Source organism: Equus quagga, chromosome 15 (assembly GCF_021613505.1).
Source record: "Equus quagga isolate Etosha38 chromosome 15, UCLA_HA_Equagga_1.0, whole genome shotgun sequence".
Taxonomy (NCBI): Eukaryota; Metazoa; Chordata; class Mammalia; order Perissodactyla; family Equidae; genus Equus; species Equus quagga.
In genome coordinates, this window is record NC_060281.1 from 65,120,391 (window position 1) to 65,143,113 (window position 22,723).

Consider the following 22,723-nt stretch of genomic DNA (forward strand, 5'->3'; position numbering starts at 1 on the left):
GCCACCATCCCTCGGAGACCCCGCGGAGCCCACGCCCGGCTCTGTGCCTCAAGGCCTTGGCCCCGTTGTCAGAATGAAACAGCTGCAGCATCTGCAAACTAGGGAGACCATCTGGGTGCCCCCCACGTTTTTCTGGGCTCCTGCTGCCCCCTGCCACAGCCCACCATGAGCCTCCAGGAAAAATGTTTCCCATCGGACGAACCCTTTTAACTCAGAAAATCATGCCTCAAAAAACATCCTCAGAAATGTAGAAAGCAACTTTCAAAAGAAAAACCCCAAACCCTGGAGAATGCTTGGCCGCCACAAGCCTCAATTATCATCCTCCGCTGGTATGACACGAATTCCTCTCTGCCTCGCTACAAGACGAGAGTCTTGACTCCAAAACTTTCTTTTTTAAAAATAACTGCAGTAACCGACCATTAAGACAGGGACTGCACTCTAATCCACTCTTTCTTTTTCTCTGGTTTCTAAACTGGCAGCTTCTTGACTTCACAGAGGACAAAATGCAGATTTCTATAAAACGTCCAGCGATCGCACCAGGGCCAGCAGAGCCCGGAATGCAAGCTGCAGGAGGGAAGCTGGAAGGAGTGTTTCTGGAAGACCAGCCTCCCCCAGCACTCACAGTGTCCTCTGGACCCGTCAGGATGCTCCTGCGACAAGAAAGTGTCAACCACTAGAGAAAAACAATGTCACAGGGAGCCTCTGCCCAGCACCTTCTTGAATAAAGAGAGGCCCCTCTGGACACTCTCTCCTTAGCTTCTCCTGTCTGCAAGTTTAATCGAGTCCTCAAGGAGAAAAAAAACATGTTTCCCAAAAGCACAGCAACACTCTGATTTCATCTTATGCTGCTTTGCCACGCGCCGGAGGCCCAGTGGCTTTCAACACCACTCGAAGCCGCACCCACCTCCCTCCAGCCAGGACCCGGTCACAGAGAACACAGGCTTGCCCCGCCCGGAAGAGCTGTCTGCACCTGTTTCCTGCACCCACTCCTTCGCTGGGCCTCCCTGTGGTGGGGCAGGAGTGCGCCACATTCGGGGGCAGCTAATTCTAGGCTTTGCTGCTCCCCAAACCGCCATTCTTCTGGATGATAACAGTAGGGAGATATTCAGTCTGTAACACCCGTTCTATGGTATCTGTGGCTGACGGGTCACGATGCTGCACCTTCAGGAATGAATTAAAACACACACGGGTGGCAGGAGAGGTCGAGGGGAAGGCAGCTGGCCAGAAGCCTCATTCCCAGAGTGGGCTCATTTGTAGAGACTGACGCTCTTCTCATTCTCTCTGCTATCGTCACTCCACTGCCCCTGAGCACTGCCAGAGGCCAAGACAAGGGAGGGAGGTTGCAGGCCCAGGGGAGGGCTCCACTGCGAGTAGACACAAACTTTCTGGATTGGAAGCAACTCAAACGCCATATGCAGGAGAGCAGCTGAACCAACCCCATGACAGTTGAGTGAGTCCCCGCAGTGGAGTACTATGCAGCTGTAAAGAAATGTGGACGATCTCTACGAACTGGTTTAGAGTGACCTCCAGGATACATGTGACATGAAAGACTGCAATGTGCAGGAGAGTTTCCACAGCACACTGCCCTTCATGAAAGAAGCAGGGAGATGGGAGAAAATGTACACGGACCTAGTCACTTGGTACAAAAGACACAGAAAGGAAACACCAGGAACTAAGCACTGCTTATCTAGAGGGGATGGGTGGGGACGGGGTGGAGAGAACCAGGTATGCAAGCTGACCGGGGGCTGCCACTCTTCTGGGCACCTGTTTGTGTAGATCTGATCCTCAGGACCATGGTAACACTTCACATACCCCCCAAATAAATTGATAACTAAAAGCGACCAGGATGGGAGTGCACCCAGAGTGGGACGCACCCAACCACAGGTGAATCTAACTGTATCATACATGATTAATAAAACCTTCTGAAGGGAATGGGGAAGAAAGGAACCAACCTCGGTAACTCTGGAGAACAGAATTTCAACAGCATGGTGTCAGGCGAAGATGAAGAGACTGAAGAAATGCTGCCCTCCAGGGAGCACCTTTGCTCCCACAGGGTGTGGGTCGGCAACTCTGGAACTGTTCTCTGTGTGCACCGGGCTTAAGCAATACATATCGAGAATACTGAGGGCCAGGTCTCTAACTTTTAGAGAAAGAAAGACATAAGGAAATGCTCGAATGAATCCTGTGGTCTCAGATTGGAAACAGCTATCAGAATGAACTCACGTCTTTTAACACACACACAGACACACACACACACACACGTATGGATGGATCGATACAGATAAACACGTAGATGTGTGTGCTTGCTTGTGTGAGTACATACATATATTCCCAGCTCCATTTGCTCAGAGGATTGAGAAGCAGTGACACCCCAGTAGCAATGAGCACCCCAGCACCCAGATCTTGGTTTCTAAACACCACTCTGCAACAAAATGAACCAGGGCTCCTCAGAGAAATGGTTGATTCTACGAGCCCAGACTATCTTTAAAGTAAGGAAGGACTCAAAAAATGAGAAAGATACATCAAAGGGACACAGGAGACAACTAGAGATGGCTCCTGACGGTCAAAGCTGGGACAATTTGAGCAACAAAATAAATAACGATAGTCTTAGATTATAACCTATGGAATAAAGTAAATGCCCAAGAGTCATGTTGATATAAACAAATAATTGAATACATAAATAGCAATTTGTCCTTGTCCTAGAATTCCAACTAATAAGTGTGGAAAGAATGATGGAAACACAAAATCACCCTTAGGCAAACAAGACAGTAATAATTTTGCAGGCAGTAGCCATCAGTAGAAGCTAAAATTCATGGAGAAACTATTGTGAGCTAAAGGACAGCGTACTGTCTCATGGTATCTCCCCACAAGATACTTATAATTTGCAAAGGGAAAAACAATAACCTCTTTTAGTAGGTAAACCTGTGACACCACCTCAGCCAAGGGATCAAAGTGGTCACCACCAGTGACAATAAACAACATGCTGTACCACCTGTGTTATGGACGGAATTATGTTCCCCCAAATGCATATATTGGAGCCCTAACCCCCAGGACCTCAGGATGGGACTGTGTTTGGAGATGGGGTCCTTTAACCCACCTTAAAGAGGTGACTAAGAGAAATGAGGCCATATGGGTGGGCCCTAACCCCATCTGACTGGTGTTCTTATAAGAAGAGGAGAGCAGGACACAGGCACAGAGGGACGACCACATGAGGACACGGGGAGGAGACAGCCATCTACACGCCAAGGAGAGAGGCCTCAGGAGGAACCAGCCCCTGACACCTGGATCTCAGACTTCCAGCCTCCAGGACTATGAGGATTAAATGCCCCATCTGTGTGACTTTGTTACGGCAGCCCCAGGAAACTAGGAGGCCTGATGATGCAGTGAGAGAGGCACCACTAGCTTCTGCGGTGTTCCTGTCAAAGACGCAGCTGCTCCCCTGATCCTGGGAAACCCTCAGACAGCCCCAAGCAGAGACATGTTCTGCAAAACAGCTGCCTAGACTCTTCAAAGAGTGGAGGTCGTGAAAGACAAATGCCGAAGAACATCAGGGACAGGAGGAGCCGGGGAGAACGAGGCCCGAACGCTGTGACAGCCCGACGGGACCCGGACAGGAGAGGCCCTAAACGGGAAAACTGCCCAATTCAAACCACAGCTCTAGACGAGGGAATATCTGCTAACTCCCTCGTTTCAACAACTGGACCTTAAAATAGTAACACGAGGACAAGATGAGTGAATGATACATGGGAAGTCTGTCCTATTTTGCAATTTTTTCTTTAAGTTTAAAATAATTTCATATAAAAAGCCCAAAAAGAAATACAGGTTATACACTGGTGACCTACTGGCCGAATTCAACCCAAAGAAATATTTTGGTTGACTACATTAAAAGCAAATTTTAATTAGCTGTCAACAATCCAAATCCAGAGACCTAATTTTAAATCCAGATTTATGGCTTCCTTTCAAAAATCAGAAGTTGGTTTCTGTTCCTGCAGCAAAGACCACGAAGTGAACAAGAGCCGACTAACCCATGGCAGGTGTCATGGCCCCATCTTCTCAGCCACCACATGGAGGCAGAGAGGCCGAGCGCTTCCTGAGATCACACGGCTGCTGAGTGTTGAATTAATGAATGACTGAATGTATGAGCCAACGAGTAAGACTCTCAGAGGGGCAATCACACCCTCGTGTTCGCCTGTTGTGCCTTTGTGATGTAGATACTTTTTTACTAACACGTACATTACTCTTATTCTGAAAGGACTTCGGGTGGGCAATTCCAGTCCCTTCCACACCAGCTTCCCACAGTGAACGGCAATGGCAGCCACTCTGCCCGGAGCCTCTGACCAGTCACCGACGGCCCCAGTCCTGCCTGGCTTCCTCCTGCCTGGCAGTGGCAGCAGCTCCCGCTGACTCGCTGCTGAGGGTGCAGGGCAGCCGTGAGCCAGAGCCGCCCGCCATGCGTCTCTGCAGACAGCACAGCCTGTGCTCTGACCTCGTCCCATCGTCCTCGGGGGGATGATGTCAGCATGTGCACGAGGGGCGACCTTCTGTTTGGGACAGTTCCCGGAGTCCTGCTGCTGGAACATCACCCAGGACCGTTGCTGGACTCAGTCCCTCCCAAACTCTGTGACAGTCCTAACTGATGGCCTGTCTTTGGGAGTGACAGTCGCATGGAGCAAAAGCCCGTTTGAGGAATGAATTCTAGACAACAGCAACCAGAGCTGACAGCACTTAGCTCCTGGAGAGACTTATTTTTGGTTTTCCACTTCTCAAAGTTTCCCAAGAGTCTGCTTCTCTCTGGGCTCGCCTCCTTCTGAGGGAAGTAGAGGCCTCATTTTCATTGACCGGGGAAAGGGGACAGTTCAATCCTGATTCTGATTAAACGCTGTGAGCAATTTTCACTGCCCAGAACACCGCAATTTCCGATCCGTCTGTGAGTCAGAAGACTCTGGCACCTGCTACAGGGAGAGCCAAGCCCAGCAGGGAGCTGCTTGTGGACTCGGGCTGGGGCCCGTGGTGACATCTCTGGGGGGCTGTGTGTCTGCTCTCTGTTTCCATCCCCTCAACTGGGCGATCTACAGAAATGGCCTCTAACCAGCCACCTGCCACTCGGCTGCGTGGTCCAAGCTGGGAAAGGCCACTGCTCAGGGTGCTCCCCAGAGCAGGACAGGACGCTCAGAGGAGGAGCAGGAGCGGGTCAGCCGAGGCCGACGCCTGCAAATTGGCGCAACTGGGGCTGGCCAGAGGACAGGGGTCAAGATCTGGATTACGGACGGTTTGGGGAGCAAAGCATGTAAAAATAGCAACATACTGCGATGGCGTCTGAATCCCGGGCTCTGAGATGCATGCTCGGTGCCAGGAGATTCTGAACAAGACGCTTACCAAGCAGGAGCCCACCACCCTGGCCGTCACGGTCTGTCTGACCCGGTCCCGGTCACAGGCCCAAGGAACCCTGACAAGAACTGGGGTCTCCAGGCGAAGCCCCTCGATACCAGGCGAGTGGGCTCTGGTTTGTGTGCTTTTGGACCAGTAACTGACCTGAGTTGGTTTCCTAAGAAAATAATGAGATTACTTTATTAATGTAGGGATCCTTGTGGCATGAAAAAAATCGATGGCAGAACATCACAGAAGAAACTGGCTAAGTAGGAAGACCAGCAGGCAGGCCCGCCGATCGTGGCACCATGTCAGCTTGTGTCTCCATGCCTGAAAAGTCTCCTTGAGAAAGCTCTAGAATGAGCCGCCCTCTCAAGCACAGTTGGGATCGGGTGGCGGTGCCAGGGAGGTGCTCTACGGCAGGGGCGTAGGGGTGCACCAGCAGAGCCCCCCAGACGTGCAGGCAGCCCCCGAAACATGAACGTCAGGACCAGGATCTGAGGATGAGCGCTGACGCGGGTCTACCGTCTCCTGGGAGCTGGCGGGGTCAGAAGGAGGGACAGCCCCGCTTTGAAGGAGGGGAAAGGCGGAGGGCCAGCGGCCTGGGGGAAAGTGCCCTGGAGACGGCCCCTCAGTGGGGGCGGGAGGAGGGAGGGAACTGAAACAAAGAAAACAAAACCACTTTCCAGTCTTCAGACTCCAGGCTCACAGCAACCTGGTCTGACAAGGATGGAGTGTGTGTACTGAGCGTGTGTCTGCCTGTGTGCCGGGTCTGGGTGTGTGCGGGTATTTGGTGTGTGTACGCAGGGGCACGTGTGTGCACGTGTGAACTCACTGGGTGTCTGGACACCACAAAGCCCAGCATTTTAGCCACTCGTCTTCCACCCTTGGCACCTCCCCAAGCTGTTGCTCCCTCCCCTTCCTGCGCAGTCTCCTGTCTCAGCCCCAGGACCTGGTCCCCAGCGCCCTCAGCCCTAGCCACAGCCCAGCCCCTGACACCTGCTGACCCACAGGCCCCCCTTCACTAGGGTGACTTCCACCTCAAACACACACCGGTTCCCGAGTCTTTCAGTACAAGCCTTCTCTACCTGTGTGTGTCTGGATTACAGACTTGCAACATCAGAGTGCCACATGATAATATCCTCACAGCAGAAGCAAGAAAATCGCCTCCACTTCATGCTAGGACCAAATTTCCAACACAGCTGAGCCGGCGGAGCTCATCCTTCTGTGCTGGTGGCATTCTCACGATGGCAGCAGGGGCACAGCCTCTGTGCCAGCGGCGAGCGATCCCTCCACAGAACGAGAAGTTATGTAAATATACACAAACAACAACACAGCTCCAGGACAAGGCTGCTTACATGGCGTGGCTGATTCTCAGCTCACCATCCACTCCACAAATATTTACTGAGCCTTTGCTCTGTGCCAGAGCTCAGCGCAAGGCATCAGGAGGAAAGAATAGATGATTCCAAAGTGGGTCCAGGGCAGCTTCTCAAGAAACGCACAGGCTGGCTTAAGAGATTCTTGATTTGCACAAATAATCATGACATCCCACCTTCGGACGTGGTACTGACAGAGTGCAAGGATAGCGTGGAGGGAGGGGCTGCTCTTGTCTGAGAAGACAAGTGAGGGCTCTGTGGAGGCCATGGGACGGACCCCAGAGTTGTAGGGGAATGGCCTTCTAGACTGGGACAGAGGCTCACGTGAAGATGGAGAGGCCAGCGGGCCTGGGACTTCAAAGGGGAGCGAGATTTCCTTGCACTGGAGGAAGGCTCGTGTGGAAAGTGGGATTGGGAGGGTCCCCTAGCGATCTGGCCCAAAGTTTAAATTTTTCTTTCGGGAAACCTGAGTCACTGAGTGAGACCACCCCGTCTGCGTTCCTGGAACTCAGGCCTGGGAACCTGACGGGATGAAGCAGGAAGAACCAGCAGGAAGCTTCCAGCCTAGGCAGAGCCACATAAGCAAGAAGGCTCTGCAGCAGGGGAGGGAGAAGGGGGAGCAGGTGTGAGGGACCCTCTGAAAATAAGGCCACAGCTGGTCCTGCAAAGAGAACAAAGACCAGCAACCTGGGAAGGCGCCAACGCTCCAGACTCGACGGAGAGCAGGGCAGTGTCGCTGGAGGAAGATGGGCACAGAGGACGTGCAGGTGTGGGCCTCTGAAGCCTGGAGATGGGAGCGCAGGGTCGAGGCCAAGAGGAGGATGTGGGCCGTGGGTCCTCAATGACCTCTGAAAGGAGGTGATGGCTGAGATCACGGCATTTCCATGACTTCACAGGAGTAAACGTCGATGCGGAGGAGCCGAAGCCAGCCTGCGCTTAGGGAGTCCGAGGAGGTCCTGCAGCCAGACGGGGCCCCGTGGGGGGTGTGGGCATCGACAGGGTCCCACACTGTCCACACATCAGAGACGATGGAAGGTGAAAAGGGCCCTGGACTGGGTGAGGGAGGTCTCTGGAGACTTGAGAAGTTTTGCAGTTTGAAAATCGATGTTCAGTAGTTCAGAGAACAGAGGCACAGTGTCGCACAGCAGATCCCTAGGACTTGTGATCCCGCAACACCACTGGTGGATACACACCCAGAAGGACTGAAATCAGGGTCCTGAAGGGATTGTGCACACCCGTGTCCACGGCAGCATTACTCACAGCAGCCAAAAGGCGGGAGCACCCAGTGTCCACCGTGGAGGCAAGGATAAACAAAATGTGGCATGTACATAAAGTGTAGGTTTTATGTATTATGAATAAAACGGCGTATTATTCAGCCTTAAAAAGAAGGAAATTCTGACACACACTACAATGTAGATGAGCCTTGAGCATGTTACGCTGGGTGAAATAAGCCAGTCACAGAAGGGCAAATACCGTATGATTCTACTTCTATGAGGTCCCCAGAGGAGCCAAAGTCATAGAGACAGGAAGTAGAAGGGTGGGGGCCAGGGGCTGGGGTAGGGGGATGGGGCGTTCATGTTTAATGGGGACAGAGTTTCAGTTTGGGAGGATGAAAAAGTTCTGGAGCTGGACAGTGGTAACGGCTGCACAACAATGCGAATGCCCTTAATGCCACTGAACTGCGCACTTAAAAATGGTTAAGATGGTATATTTTATGTTATGTGTATTTTACCACACTTAATTTTTTTTTTTATGTTTTGTCATTTTCAAAAAGAGAGGGAGAGAGAGGGTGATGGAGGCATTCTCAGGTGGGGACCGTTCGCAGGCGGATGAAGGATCCTGGAGAGGGAGGGACGGACCTGCAGAGGGGGCAGGGCCGGAGGGGGGCAGAGGGGAAGAAAGGTTCTTGAAGAAAGGTTAGCTCTGAAAAAGAGGAGGAAAACGTCTTTCCCTGAGAAAGGAGGGAATGATGAGAGGGTCGATGAGAAACCAGTGAGATACAAGGACGAAAGAGGGAAGCAGAGCTGCCTGGTGGCGCTGATAATACGGACACGGCCAAAAGTGTGGACGGCCAGGCGCAGCTGGGTTCTCAGGGAACCAAGGAGGGGCTGGAAGGTGGGGGACAAGGGGAGGCGCAGGGCAGGTGGGCCGGGGCTGCAGCGGGAGTAAGGACGACCTGACGCACCTCCACATGGCTCAGCGCCCGCGGGCGTCTGCTCTGAGGAGGGGACGAGGAGATCATTACACGGGGACCGACAAGAGCGGCTCTGAACACAGGGCCAGCACATAGTAGGTCTTCAGTTAATGTTGGCGGAGCGAGATGGAGCAGGAAGGAATGAAGAAACTCCTGGAGGGAAGCGTCTTTAGTATGGCTTCAAACAACCAAAAATATCTCCAGCTCTTTAACGATTCCTTGAAAAATCACACCTCTCAGGCGTGAACAACACCGTGCCTCAGGAGTGGCCCCAGCACAGGAGGAGCTGTGGTTCTCCACGGGCCCTAGCGCATGTGTGTCCCCACACCCTCGTCAATCCTTCCCTGACAAAGGCGCGTGAGCACGGAGGGAGTCACAGCTACAGCTACGCCGCGCAGGAGACCGTCCTCACTCCGACCGAAAGCGAAAGAATGGTCTGTTCTGGCCTCCAGTGTGTTTCTCAGAGCGAACGGAGTTCTTCATCTTGCTAACGGCTATCGTGGAGATAAGGAGAACCGGCCGATCTACCCCGCTCCAAAAAGGACATTATCGCAAATCGGAGCTACCCACAGCCGCAGCCCGCGCACAGACGGGAGCCACCTCGGGTCTCCGAGGCTTTTCCACCAACGTCCACACCGTGCCACCAACCCCGAGTGCCGTCCGGGCACTTCCCACTGCAGCTCGGAAATAATCCCCAGAGAAGGAACTCTCGGGAGAGAAAAGCCAGTTCTGGCCAGCACCAAGGCCACCTCAGACCCTCACGCCACCCTGCAGACGGCCAGAGACTCCTGAGCGGAGCCACCAGAGGCCAGCGGCGCGGCTGACACTCACCAGCCTGTGCCGCAGCTGCACGGTGACGAGCGGGGAGCCAGACAGGTTCCGGGCCAGCGCGGGCGGCGGGGACACCTCCAGGGAGAGCAGGGGGCTGGTGGCCGACAGCAGGCAGGTGTGGTAATTCGCCGCCTCAGCGATCCTTGGAAACAAAGGAAAAATCATCACAAAACAGAACAAGGCAGGCACGCCACTAGAACCCGCTGTAGAATTTAACGGAGGCCTGAGATTTCTGAGACCGAACTCCTTTTTGGATGGAACTGTGCTTTCTGTCCCTCAGTCCCCACTGCTGTCTAAGGCTTGACGCAGGCCTGCAGATGAGTGAGGTCTCCCACGCCGTGTTCCCACTCTGCCGCTTGAACTCTATCGTTCAGTACCTGCTCTTTTTAAGGTCTGATGCCAGTACCACGGGGCAGACTGAGCCCTTGACCTCACAGAGTTTATGATGCAGTAGAAGAAGGGGGAGACAGCCCAGGGAGTGTGAAGGACAGAAAGGTCAAAACAACGGTTTGTATCTCAGCAATTTCACTTACTCTGCTGTGTGACCTCAGGCAAGTGACTCACCCTGTCTGAACTCACCTCCCTAATTATAAAATGGTGTGATAAACAGTAGTGTGGTGGACACCTGCTGTCCTGCTCCCCAGTATCTCTTCACTCTTCTCCCAATAAAGGCCCCTCAGTTTCCCTCCAGGTGACCACTACCTTCCCCACTTGCAGCCCATGTGCTTTGTTGTTGACTCCATCCTCGGCTCAAGAGTAAACCCTGCTATCCAGGCCTGAATCGATCATGCACAGCATTCCCAGGCCACAGTGATGGTTCAGAGGGCAGCACAGGATCCAGTGAAATCCAAGGAGATGCAACAAGATTCAGATGGGAAAACGTAGGATCTAGATTCTCATTCACTTCTCTGCTATGTCAGCCCTGAAGGATGAGGTCCTGGCAGTGGCTTACAACCATGAGGGGAGAGACAGAGTGAGAAGGGAGCCCACCCCAAGGAAGACCCGAGATGGAGCAGAGTGACTGCAACTGGATGCTGAATCAAGCTGCTCCTGAAGTCAGTATGCCCACGCACCTGTCAGGGTACACAATCCAATAAACTCCCCTTTAGCTTAAAGCTTAAGCTGGGTTTTCTATCACTTACAACCCAATCAAAAGAATCCTAACTGATATGTACAATACTCATCTCCTGGAGTTACGAGGTTGAAATGATATTCAGGGCCAGGACTCGGGTGAGCAAGTCTGGGGTGTAGGATTTAAGGAGGTGCTCACGTTCAAGTGGTGGTGCGTGTGGCAACTGAAGGACTCCAGGAATGAGCACCTCTCTGAATCGTGTCCCCCAGGTGTCTGCTGGCCTCACCCCAGCCCTGGCCCTGCTGGAGGGGAGAAGGTCACCTGCAAGTGTGTGCTGCATGCATCTGAACTTTGGACGCAGCACTAACGCCAAGACATGAGTTGCTTGGTCCCACTCAGGTCACCCGGTCATCTGCTTGTTTCTTGCCTAATCTTTGTGTGCCTCCTGTTCGCTCTCCAACGCCTGACCGAGGATTCTGTGACCTACCTGTGTTGGCGCCCAGAGAACTCCTTCGTAACACGTAACAGGGCGCCGGGAGCTGGCTCGCCCTCTCCTTCCTCCCTCGGCCAGCTTTACCCGATTGCTAGACTCAGACACCGTAGCAGTGACGCTGTCCTGGCACCGAGCCAGTGGGCCCAGGCGGCCCGTCCCCCGCCTCCACACGAAGCCCCCTCACACACGTCCCTGAACAGAGCAGGCCTCCACAGGCACGTGGAAATATTCCCGGAATGGCCGGTACCAGATGCTCACAAACACGACCATAAAGAATTAGTACCCTCGCCGTCCCTCATCAGAGCAAGAGGGTGTTTTCTACAGAACATCACCGAGTACCCGGGGCTGCAGCAACACAGAGTCACCCACTTCTCGGGCCTGTGAGTGTCATCCAGGTTGAAATTCCGAGGAGCCGCCGGCAACTCAGACAGGCTCCTTCAACTCCGTCAAGTCTGATTACTCCTCTAAACGAAAATGTCACTGATCCAACCAAAAGCTAGAAGACACACAAATTAAATTGTGGAATAAGACACACAAATCAAAAAAAAAAAAACTGAAAAGAAAGTGTCCTCTAGCTCAGTGTTTCTCAAGCACCTTTTCATGACATCCCCCTAAGGAGTCTTTCTAGACATTTTTATCCCAACGAACGCCCCCCCAGGAAAGTTCAGTCCCACAGAGACACAGTGTATCTGCTTGTGTCCTGTGCCCCTTTGCAGAGCCACAAACCAATGTACCACCTCAGACTCTTTGTCCCCAAAACCAACCTTCACCCCACGGGGTGGTATCTCCCCACTGAGAAGGCGTGGGGTTCAGCCACTGCAATAGAGTTAACATCAGCTCGATGTCACCAGGGACCAAATCAGGCCCAAGACAGAGAAGCCTGGTCCCCAGCAGCAGGGCCCCCCCCCGCCCAGCAGAACAATTCCAGAGATCCCAGACTGAGGACGTTCCTTAGCTCAGTGCCATGTCCGCTGAGACCCATCCTCACCCTCGTCAGGTATCCCAATACCGCAGTCACAGGTCCCTTTGCAGAGCAACACCGTCAAACAAGCTAGAAATAATTTTTCTAGCAAAAATCAGGACTATCACCTTATCCAACAACAAAATCAGATCCCTGAGCATAAGACCCTAACATCAGCGTCATTTGTCTCTCCTCCTTTCTCTCTGACAGTGGACCCGTTGGCCGTTGTCTCCCACTGGGACTTAAGCCTCCTCAGGCCCGAATTCCCCAGCTCCCAGAACCATGCCTGACACGTGGGCAGGGCTCCATAAATGTGTGTTAGATGAATGAATGAATGAATGAATCTACTCACAGGCAGACAATGGTGACTTAGATCAAAGTCTTAAGAAAACATACAGGAAAAAACTAAAGGAGAACCTTCTATCCACAGACTAATGCAAGTCCCGGGTGGATTCCTGGATTCCACTCCAGGCACCCGTGGATTCGAGCAGACGCGGTTCAGTGATCACTGCTTTCCAGGGTGGGAACTGACCCCAGACTCACCAAATCGAGATGAGACTGAGGGGCTACCTGCCTCCTTAGGAGCATCCTAACTCTGGAAAAGAGCGATTTCCCAAATACAGGCAGGTTTCCCCGGACAGCCTCCAGTGACTCAGACTTGTCCTGTGCAGACGGTGAGCCCCGACTTCTGGTCGGGTTTGCCCGGCAGAGAGGGCGCCTGGGGGCGAGGCCAGGTCTCCCCATCCGGGAGGGGTCCATGACCTCAGCACAACCCACCCACGTCGACAATGACAAGCTATCAGATGGACTAAGGAATCACTGTTTATTTTTTAGGTCTGATAATGGCATGTAGTCACTCTGTATTTTTTAAGAGTCTTTATCTTTTAAAAATAGAGACTAAATATTTAGAGATTTGCTTCAAAATAATTGGTGGGGTCAGAGCAAGGGAGCAGGGCATACAGACAAAGCACAGATGGCCGTTGGTTGGCAACTGTTGTAACTGGGTGATGACCATCTCCCCGTTTTTACAGAGCTTTGAAATTTTTCGTAATAAAAAGTGTTGTTTTTGTTTTTGGGGGGTTGTGTATGTGTGAGGAAGATTGGCCCTGAGCTAACGTCTGTTGCTAACCTTCCTCTTTTTGCATGAGAAAGATTGCTGGTGAGCTAACATCTGTGCCCATCTTCCTCTATTTCATGTGGGGCGCTGCCACAGCATGGCTTGACGAGCAGTGTCTATGCCCGTGCCCGGGATCCAAACCTGTGAACCCTGGGCCACCGAAGTGGAGCACGTGAACCCAACCACTATGCCACTGAGCCAGCCCAAAAAGGGTTTTTCTTTAATGACTTCATTCAATCTCTCTGGTACCTAAATGTTAATAAAAGTTTCACTTTGTTTTCATAAATCTGATCTGGATTTGATTTTTAAAAATCTGTTATCGCTGGAGCAGCAGCACTTGGAGACTGGACCATCTACCGCTTTGGGATTGACTGTTCCCACACCCTGACCACACCTTTGCCAACAGCCCCTCTGTTAATTAAACTTCCCCCAGATGACCCACCTGGCCCCTAGGGACCTGACCGGTACGGGCTGAATTGAAGCTCGGAGACCACGTATTTCAGCACATTTGAGCCAAGACCGCCCTGCTGGTCATCCCTGCCTTCAGTGCAACACAGAGAGGATCTAAGATGACAGGACTCCAGGGGTAGACGTGGGAGCCCTGAAATCTGCAAGGGAAACTCTAAGAGTTCCCAGCACGTCGGAGACCAGCGCTGGCTGTCCGGCACCAGAAGTTACTGCACGCAGTCTGAGACCAGGGCCTCGCTAGGAGACCTTTCAGAGGATAATGAAGTCCCCACAGCTCACGGAGCTGTGTAGGGAAGTAAAAAAATCAAAGAAGAAAATATTCCCCAGTGAATGAGCTACTTGTATAACTAGTTCCCACTTGAACCCGGCTTCCTGCTGAACTCTGGGGTCCATGCTCAGCCGTCCACTGGAGAGCTGCGTGCACGCTGACCATCGGGCGAGGGCCAAGGGTATCCTGGAAAAGCCACACAAAGGAAACCCTGAATCTCGTGAAAGATGCTCTGCATCATGACATCCATGAGAGTGACGTGGGAGCGACTCAGGAGAATTCTCGAGCAAGACTCGAAGCCGCTGGTGGATTTAGACAACCGAAGGGGAGCATTCACCAGGATGACGTCGGCGACTTCCGCAGCCTCTCCCGCTGCTCAGAGAGCTGAGTCCTCTCCATCAAGAAGTCCTGCAGCAGGTCCTCCAGGGGAAGCGCAGGCGCCAGCCTTGCTGCCTAGGCCGGGAGTCCCGCTTCCCACGTTGCCTCATCAAACACTCCAGCCCAAGGGAAAGCTGCCACGCACACTCGGTGAGCACACCTGCACTCTTCCCCTGGCTCCCAGCTCCTTCCATGTTGCCACATTCGCTTTATCCGGCAAGCTCACACTCTTCACACACACACACACACACACACACGCGCGCGCTCTCTTTTTGCTAAACAGTTAGGAAGTGCGGCCTGACAATCCTCCCCTAACGACTTCCACAGGGACCTTCTAAAGATAAACACTGCCACCTGCATGAGCATCCTGCCGTCCTTGCGCTCAGGACCTTGACTCTGCTTCCACAGAACGATGCGACACCGGCCCACAGTCAATGTCCACTGCCCCCACAGTGTCCTTCAGGAAAGATCCCACCACATCTCCTTGGTCTCCTCTTGTCTGGAACATTCCCTGCTCCTTTTTCTTTCCTGGCGTGGACATCCAGCAGTCCAAACCAAAGTCTTCCAGAATGTTCCTTTTCTTAGATCTGTGTGGCTGTTTCTTCACAAGGAACTTTGGGCCATGATTTGGGGCAGGATGACTCCACAGGCCGTGTTAACTCTTCCCACTGCCTCACATCGGGGACACAGGACATCGATGTGTCCCATGGCTGACAATGTTGAGAGTGACCAGTGGTTGACATGGCACCTGACAGCTGTCTCTGTACTTGGTACCCTTCTCATGTTGTAATTAACAAATGCCCTTGGGGCAACGTTCCCTGACTACCCTTCACATGGTGGTGTTAACGTCCCCTGATGATTTCTGCCCAAATCAATGACCACACTGAGGGCAGCAGACATGACTTTCTGATCTGTCCTTCCTTCTGCCTTGGTTGGTTGGCATTACTCCATAAAGAAGGACAAGTGCAGACATTTAAGCCAAGTCAAAACCTCCTGGAACTTATCCTTCTGAAGCACAAGTGAGTCCGCCAACAAGACGCTGAAACCCAGAGAATCGAGTCACAGTCCTGCCCCTCCCAGCCGCTGGCCCTGCAGTCCCGCCCCCTCATCTATGGAGGAGGAGCGGGAGCTGGTAACTCTAGACTCCCCGCCCACTCGGACTCCTGGCCCCATTGTAAGGAAACAGCCGTCCCTGCTGCCCTCCTGGCACAGCGGGAGCACAGCTAAGAACAGTCTCCGTCCTCGAGGGGCCTGGGAAGGGCAAGACTTGAAGGCAGCATGTCCGGGCAGCCTAGCAGGGACCAGCTAAGCCCCAGGACCTGTGGACCGTCAGAGGTGCCCCCAGGCAGTCGTCACTTGGGGCCCCTGGAGCAGTCTACCCGGGGCTTGGCGTGGAGGTGGAGAGCTTGCCCAGCCCTGACCCCTGTCTTTGTGCTGATCCACCCCCAGGAGGCTGTAGAGGACACTGTGATTCCCCCGCGTCCTTTCATTCTCACAAAGAAGGACGGAAGTGTGAAGACCACAGTGTGTAACATTCAGTGGAAGGAATTTAGCTGTGCAGGCGAGCAGGAGCCCCGCCCATGTGATTCTACTCATCTACTGCTAATCATGGAGGAACTGGATCATTATCTTACAGGCAGAGCAAAGAGAACATCCCACCAGCTTATGAAGGGGTAAAGCAAGCGCTCACATGCCACGTTCAAGGGCCCCAAGCTTGATTTAACAATTAACTCACTCAGTGCTCGCAGCGACCCTCAGAAATCAGGACTGCCATCATCCCTCTTCTGGAAAGGAGAACACAGGCACAGAGACGGCCAGGCATTTGCAGGTTCACACAGCAATAAGGGTACCCACTGGGAGAAGGGAGCCAGGAGTCCAGCACCCAAATCTGTGCAGCTAACCACAGCACTGTTGGCACAGCCCAGTCTGGGCCCTGCTCTAAGCTAGTCTACACTGCAGGAGAGGACACGACAAACACAGGGCCGCCTGGGCCTGATGAGCTGGGGGGTGATTCTTCTCAAGGTTAAAGTCAACAACAAGACACCGTCGCAGTAAGTGCTGACTTCAGAACTTCGCTTGAGCTGAAAGTTCAACACATGAAAAATACGTCCTCGTCTTTGCAAAATAATTCTATTTTGACTTCAGGAAGACAGTTGAGCACTTACATCTGCTGCTGACAGAGTTCATAGGTCACTGGGTGCTAATGCGAAGGGGGACTGCTGCCTGTGCGGGTCTCAGAGCCCCCCATCTGCAGGAGAAGGGGGAGTTGACCAGGGTGAGTGGGGTCCTGCATCCTCTCTGTGGACACCTGGGGCAGTGAGAATGGCGGAGGGGAAGGGAAAGGCTGAAGCTCTGGGGACAGAGGGACCAGCACCCCATCTGCCAACCTTCCAGCATGGCCTGGGACTCCCCAAAGCAGGCCACACGCAGCCTCTCTGACACAGGGCCGGAGAGCAGGGCTCTGCAAACTAGAGGCCTGGCCCGGCCACCTGGTTTTGTAAATAAAGTTTTATTGGCACACAGCCACTCCCATTCCTTTATGTACTGTCCGGGGCTGCTTCCACGCTTCCAGAGCAAACTGGAAGTGGCTCTGACAGAGACATTATGGACTGTTAAGCTGAAAATATTTACTATCTGGCCCTTTATGAAAAAGCTTGCCAATACCTGGCTTGAGTGATAATTCAACTTGGTGACAGTAACTTATCCCTTGGAATGTGTGCATGCACTGATCCTGTAACCAGTAATTCTGCCTTTTCTTTTTCCAGGGGAAGGGAAGTTGCAGACAGTGTTACGAATCCCGTTCTCCTGCTTGGTCTGACCCCTGGCCCACAGAAGGGCTCACGAGGCCTCATGAATACACATTTCAAGTATTTCACTGAAAAATCCATTTCAGTCTGAACCTTCAGCAGTGAGAGCTGTAAATAAACACAGAGGGGCCAAGGACGGGTTCATTTTTCATTCATAATCTCAGGTTTGGAGAAAGTTTCCCCAAAGAGCTGAGAAGGCATCTTTCAGAGGAAAAGAGACTACATTTTCCTTTGACGATTTTCATGAAGAATTCCGGAATTCGCACACAGAGAGCGACAAGTCCCCTTTCTGTAGTTACAGGGAACTAGTCAAAGCGCAGGCTTCCCCGGGGCACGGGGCACGCAGACCCAGAAGAAGGCTCTTGCTCCTAATCATGACTGCATTCTTCCTGGCCCCACCCTCTCCCCAACAGTTACAGACGATGAGCTCTTCCCTCACATCCAGGAGAGGAGCCCTGTCTGAGAGACACATGATATCAGGGCTCAGGTATTTGCGCTGTTAGAAGGTATTTATCATTTATCTGTAGGCGGTAAAAATCGCTGCCTGCTTTTCATCACGGGTGAATCTAAACCCCCAGCTGCAGGGCCGGCATCTGGAACTCACCCCCGCAGTTCCTGCAAACTTGCAGGAACGCCCTTCCTCATCCCCCCAGCTTTCCCAGGCTCAGTGCCCGCAGGGGAGGGAAGCGGGTGGAGGGCTGTGTGGCTCCTTCTGACACGCATCGCTCTCTCCAGGCACCTTTTCTGAGCCCCCACTCTGGGCCAGGTGCTGTGCCAGACGCCGGGAACAGACGGACAAGAGCCGCCTGCTGCCCTCCGCAGAGCCTGTCTAGGGGCAGGTGTGCTGCCATCAGAAGCAGCTTCCCTCCAAACGCTGACTGCAGAGACACATCCTCGGGCTCACACCTGCTGGCTCTTCTTCTGCGCGGGCCCTGGCTCCGCCTTGCTGCCCCCTCCCAGGGACGCCAGGAAAGGCAGGAGTGGAGCCCTGCGGTGATATTTCTGCCTCCTCCAATCTCTCCTTGGGGGAACCAGCCGCTCCCTGTGGTCTGAGTAGGGCTGACCCACCCCCAAGTAGGAGGGGATCCTGTGAGCAGACCTGGCCAATGAGAGAGCAGGATCCTCTGGCCACTATGATTGGGGGCCTAGGATGGGCACATGACCAAAAGAAGCCAATCACAGCCTTCCTCGGTTTTCCAAAGGGGGTCATGTGAGTAGACCTGGCCAATGAGAGAGCAGGATCATCTGGCCACTATGATTGGGGGCCTAGAATGGGCACATGACCCAAGCAGGCCAATCACAGCCCTCCCTGAGTTTTCATGGGTGCATTCAGGAAAGAGGATGGCTCTTCTGAGATCTCAGGACCCAGAACCACAGGGGCCTGAAGCTACCAGAGCCAGCCATGCCTCCATGGAGGGGCCTGCCTAGAAATGAGCCAACACAGAAGAGAGCAGGGGCAGGAGACAGAGAGACCAGGTCCAGAGAGCATCCTCTGGGTCCCTGGGTCCAGCCACACTTGAAGCCAACAGACTCCTGCCCTTCTTAGTCCCATGAGTCCTCAGTTCCCTGGTCTTCCACTTAAGCTGATGTATCCAACACAGTCCTGACTGATGTAGGCATGTGCTGCTGGCTTCCCATTCTACAGAAGTGGAAACTGAGGCTCAGAGCGGTCAAGTCACTTGTCCCAGGTCACACAGCTAGTTTCAGGTGGGGTTGAGATGGGCACCCAGCCTGGGCTCCTGACCACTGTACTATCAGCCTGTGCCCACCCCGGGGCTTGCTGAGCCCCAGTGCAGGAGTTCCTGTGTCTCTTCAAAGGGCTGTGGCATCTCCTTGCTCTAACAGCAAAACATCAGATGTTGGCATCGCAAGTTCCCCGACACGATGTTGGGTATGCCTGTGACGGCAGGGAGGCGGAGGGGGGGTCTCAGGGGCCAGACACCCAGCAGCCAAGCACGCACATGCCCACTCCCGCTCTTGCTGCGTGACCCCAGAGACTCACTTGGTGTGGGCTGGCAGGATGTTGTTCAAGTAATCGTGCACTCTGTGGTAGAGAAGGCCTACGATGACGGTCCAGCCTGGGGAAAGCAGAGGGTCAGAGACGCCTGTCAACATGCCAGGTGACAAGCAGGAGAGACCCAAAGCCCCCAGCCAAACCGCCTCGCCCAGCAGGGCGCAGCGCAGACCCTCACACCCAAGCACCAGGGGCAGCTCCTCGGGGGAGAAAAAAGTGAGGGACACTCAGACTCTTCAACTATGAATTCAGCTGTGACAATGACTCCCTGCTCCTCCCCTAAGCCAACTCCAGACATGCAGATGCTCAGCTCCAGGGAGAGCCAGACATGCCAGGAACACTATGGAGCTTCTGGAGGCAGAAGGCCCCCTCTGGCCGCCAACGGCAGCGCCAGCCTGTGGCTCTGCAGCAGGGAGTATGTCTCGTCCTTCCTGCCCTAGGCAGGGTCCCACCTCTCTGTTATATTCCAGCTTTGAGGCAGGGATCATATGCTCACTTATTTCCCTCCACCAGCTGAACAGAGGGTGTTTGAGGAACGAGCCATTGGCTGACTTCCTGAGTTCTTCGGTAGATCTCTTGAGAATGTTAACATTTCAGGAATGTATCCAGCAAGCCATATCACACTTTCCCCGTGCCAGGTACTGATCTAAGGGCTTGGCTCATTTAATTCTCACAGCAACATTATGAGGCAGGGACTAATACTCTCCCCCATCTGCCAGATGAGGAAACTGAGGCACGGACAGGTTCAGTAACTTGCCCAAGGCTGCACGACCAGTAAGTGGCTGAACTAGGATTTGAGCCCAGGAATTCTAGCCACCGAGCAGGCGCTCGTGACCAGCAAGCTCTGCTGCAAGTGTGAGAGTCCCCGAAGGTGGAGACCAGGAGGCTGCCGCCCTGCCGAGGCTGACACACTGAGAGTTTCTAACAGATCGAGCAGCCAGGTGGAGTGAGATGGGAACAGAGCACGTGTGCAGTTGGTGGACCACGGACACCCCTCCATTACTGAAGTTCACGCCCAGTGTGGGGGACAGTCCTCTGGGAGCAGGACACAGCTGACATCCCCGGGCCCCTTTCACACAGGCAGACAGGACGGTGCAGGGAGCAGACGTGGGCTCCTGAGGGCTGGCGAGTGAGGATTCCTTGCTGGGAGGGCGACACCATGCTCCTACACCACCAGGCTGGCCTTTGTCCCCAATCTCTAAGGCAGAACCCTAGGAATTGCGTGCCCTCTGGCCAGATTGTCAGGAGCTGAGAATCCATGACTGCCCTGGCTGCCCGAGGACCCCTGGGACAGAGGGACATGGCTGCAAAGACACATCTACTTTTCAAGGGACCAGGGGCACAGTCACTGCAGCAAAAACAGCCAGAGCCACCTTGATGGTACTCCTGGGGTCAGAGAAACTAACTGGGGTCCCCTCGGCTGCTTGTTCATTATGACGCTTAACTTCAACCTGCATAGGAGGACCCGGGGCTCCTCAGCTGACAGACCCCCTGACCTAGTCTGAGGACACCCTGGGGGGAGGGGAGAGGGCATCTATTCATATTCAGCTAACAAGGAGCTGTGCAGATTCAGGGGACGCACAATGTCCTTCACAGTGGACGAGAGTCACCCGAAAGGCCTGTCTAAAATGCTGTTCCCCAGCCCCTCCACCTCAATCCAGTCAGGAGGCTGGAGTGGGCTTGGGATCAGCATTACGAGTGAACCTCCCAGGAGCTTCCAAAGATGCACTGTGTTCCTGAGGACAGAAACCTGGCCCAGAGCTGCTCCTGCAGGAACAGGTGCAGAGGCCAGGGGGAGGCCCTCAGCTGGGCAGCCACTCTGCAAGGCCCGAGGTCTCTGGGGAGAGCCAGGGCATCCCGTCCTAGGGAGGGCCCTGGGCTGCCGGCTCCGCAGCTGCACTCACCTTGGTTGCGGAAAGCCTCATGGGGAATCTCGATGTAGCTCTGCCCCTGGGCCGGGAAGCGGTAGTGGGAGGAATTCATGGTCTTGGGTAGGAGTTTGGCCACTGAGAACTCTGAGAGCAAGCCAGAGAGAGGAAGCTCGTCAGTAAACGGCAGGGCGCAGGAAGTCGGGCTGTAAAACCCCATCTGCTTTGCCTTTTTTTTATCAGAACGAGCTCCCCTGGGGACTGTAATTACCTTCAAAAATGAGGACCTGAAAAAATAAGAGTCCAGGGAAGGACCTGCGACCACGCGGCATTCATGTCCATCCAGCCACACAATGCGGGGCACTCTCGGCCCGAGGTGACCCTCCTTCCCTGGCAGCAGCCCTCAGCTCGCAACGCCTCAGTTACCACATGCGTTCAATAGTGCAGTGACCCCATGTGCCCAGGGGGGCTCCTCCTCCGAGCCCTGGGGGACCCCATGAGACACAGGGAAATGAAACACCTGAGACTGGTCTTCTAGACATCAGGCGAATGCGCCATCGCAGGGAGGCAGCTGTCCTGGCTGACAAACCCCCACCAAAACTAACCAGGTGGCTCAGTTCAAGCTGATTTTTCAGAGTCTGGCTCTTGTGGTAAAGCAGGGGTGGTACAACGCTCCTAGATCAAGACTTCTAAAAACGAAGGGCTGTGACGTCTGCTTGTCCGAGGCAACATGACAATCATCTCAGGAGCCATGTGGGCCAAGGCTCTAGCTAACTCCAAGGAACCTGGTTTTGCACCTTTGAGCCCGCAGACACTTGAAGAAGCTGCTGCTTCTCGATAGCTGTTCTGAACTGAGACAATCATTGCACGAAATGAACTGGACCCCAAGTCACCGTCAAATGCTTACGCAGTCCTCCGTGCACATCACGGCTGAACACATCTGCCCTGATCCTAACTCTGCCTTCCTCCAAAATGTAATTTTGCATAAGGCAACAAACATGGTTTAGGAAAATGGAGAGTTTTATTTGAGCTGATGGTGTGTGAGGCACCGCGTATTTACGTCTCGCGGGAGAACGCAGGGCTGAAGTAGAGCAAAATTCAACAAGAAGCTGTGCTCCCCACGTCCCCACCGCCACCCCCCGCACGGCTGGTGCACACACCCCGAGTGACGCTGCCCAGCTACCTGCCATGGAAGAAGAGCCTATGATGGTGATCTGGGGCTCGCCGGAGGGCAGGTTGGAAGATATGTGGCCCATGACAGCGTCGACGGTTTCAATCAAGCCCAGCACCACAGCGCTGTCCTGAAAACAACACGACACAGAGGAGCCGTGAAAAGCAAGCTTGCTCAGCCATCACTGGAGATGGATGCTTCAAACGCACAAAAGTGAGCTTTACGTTCCTTCTGTCAGCCTCCCTCCAAAGGCAGGACACCCAGCCTCTGCCAAGAGTCATCACAGGCCAGGCTCTGTCCGCACATCCACCAGATGAGAAGCAGCAGGAGAGGGAGTC

At 53.7% G+C, this 22,723-nt stretch overlaps 1 protein-coding gene across 2 annotated transcripts in view; it reads right to left on the reverse strand.

Moving 5' to 3' along the window:
• Positions 1–22,723, reverse strand: part of ADGRD1 (adhesion G protein-coupled receptor D1) — a 143,217-nt gene that overhangs the window by 81,940 nt on the left and 38,554 nt on the right. For both annotated transcript variants that reach the window (XM_046641204.1, XM_046641203.1), the window contains 4 exons: positions 22,398–22,515; positions 21,251–21,361; positions 19,335–19,410; positions 9,769–9,910 (listed from right to left, as the gene is read on the reverse strand). In XM_046641204.1, the coding sequence (XP_046497160.1) occupies positions 9,769–9,910; positions 19,335–19,410; positions 21,251–21,361; positions 22,398–22,515 (447 nt within the window). The remainder of the gene's footprint in view (positions 1–9,768; positions 9,911–19,334; positions 19,411–21,250; positions 21,362–22,397; positions 22,516–22,723) is intronic.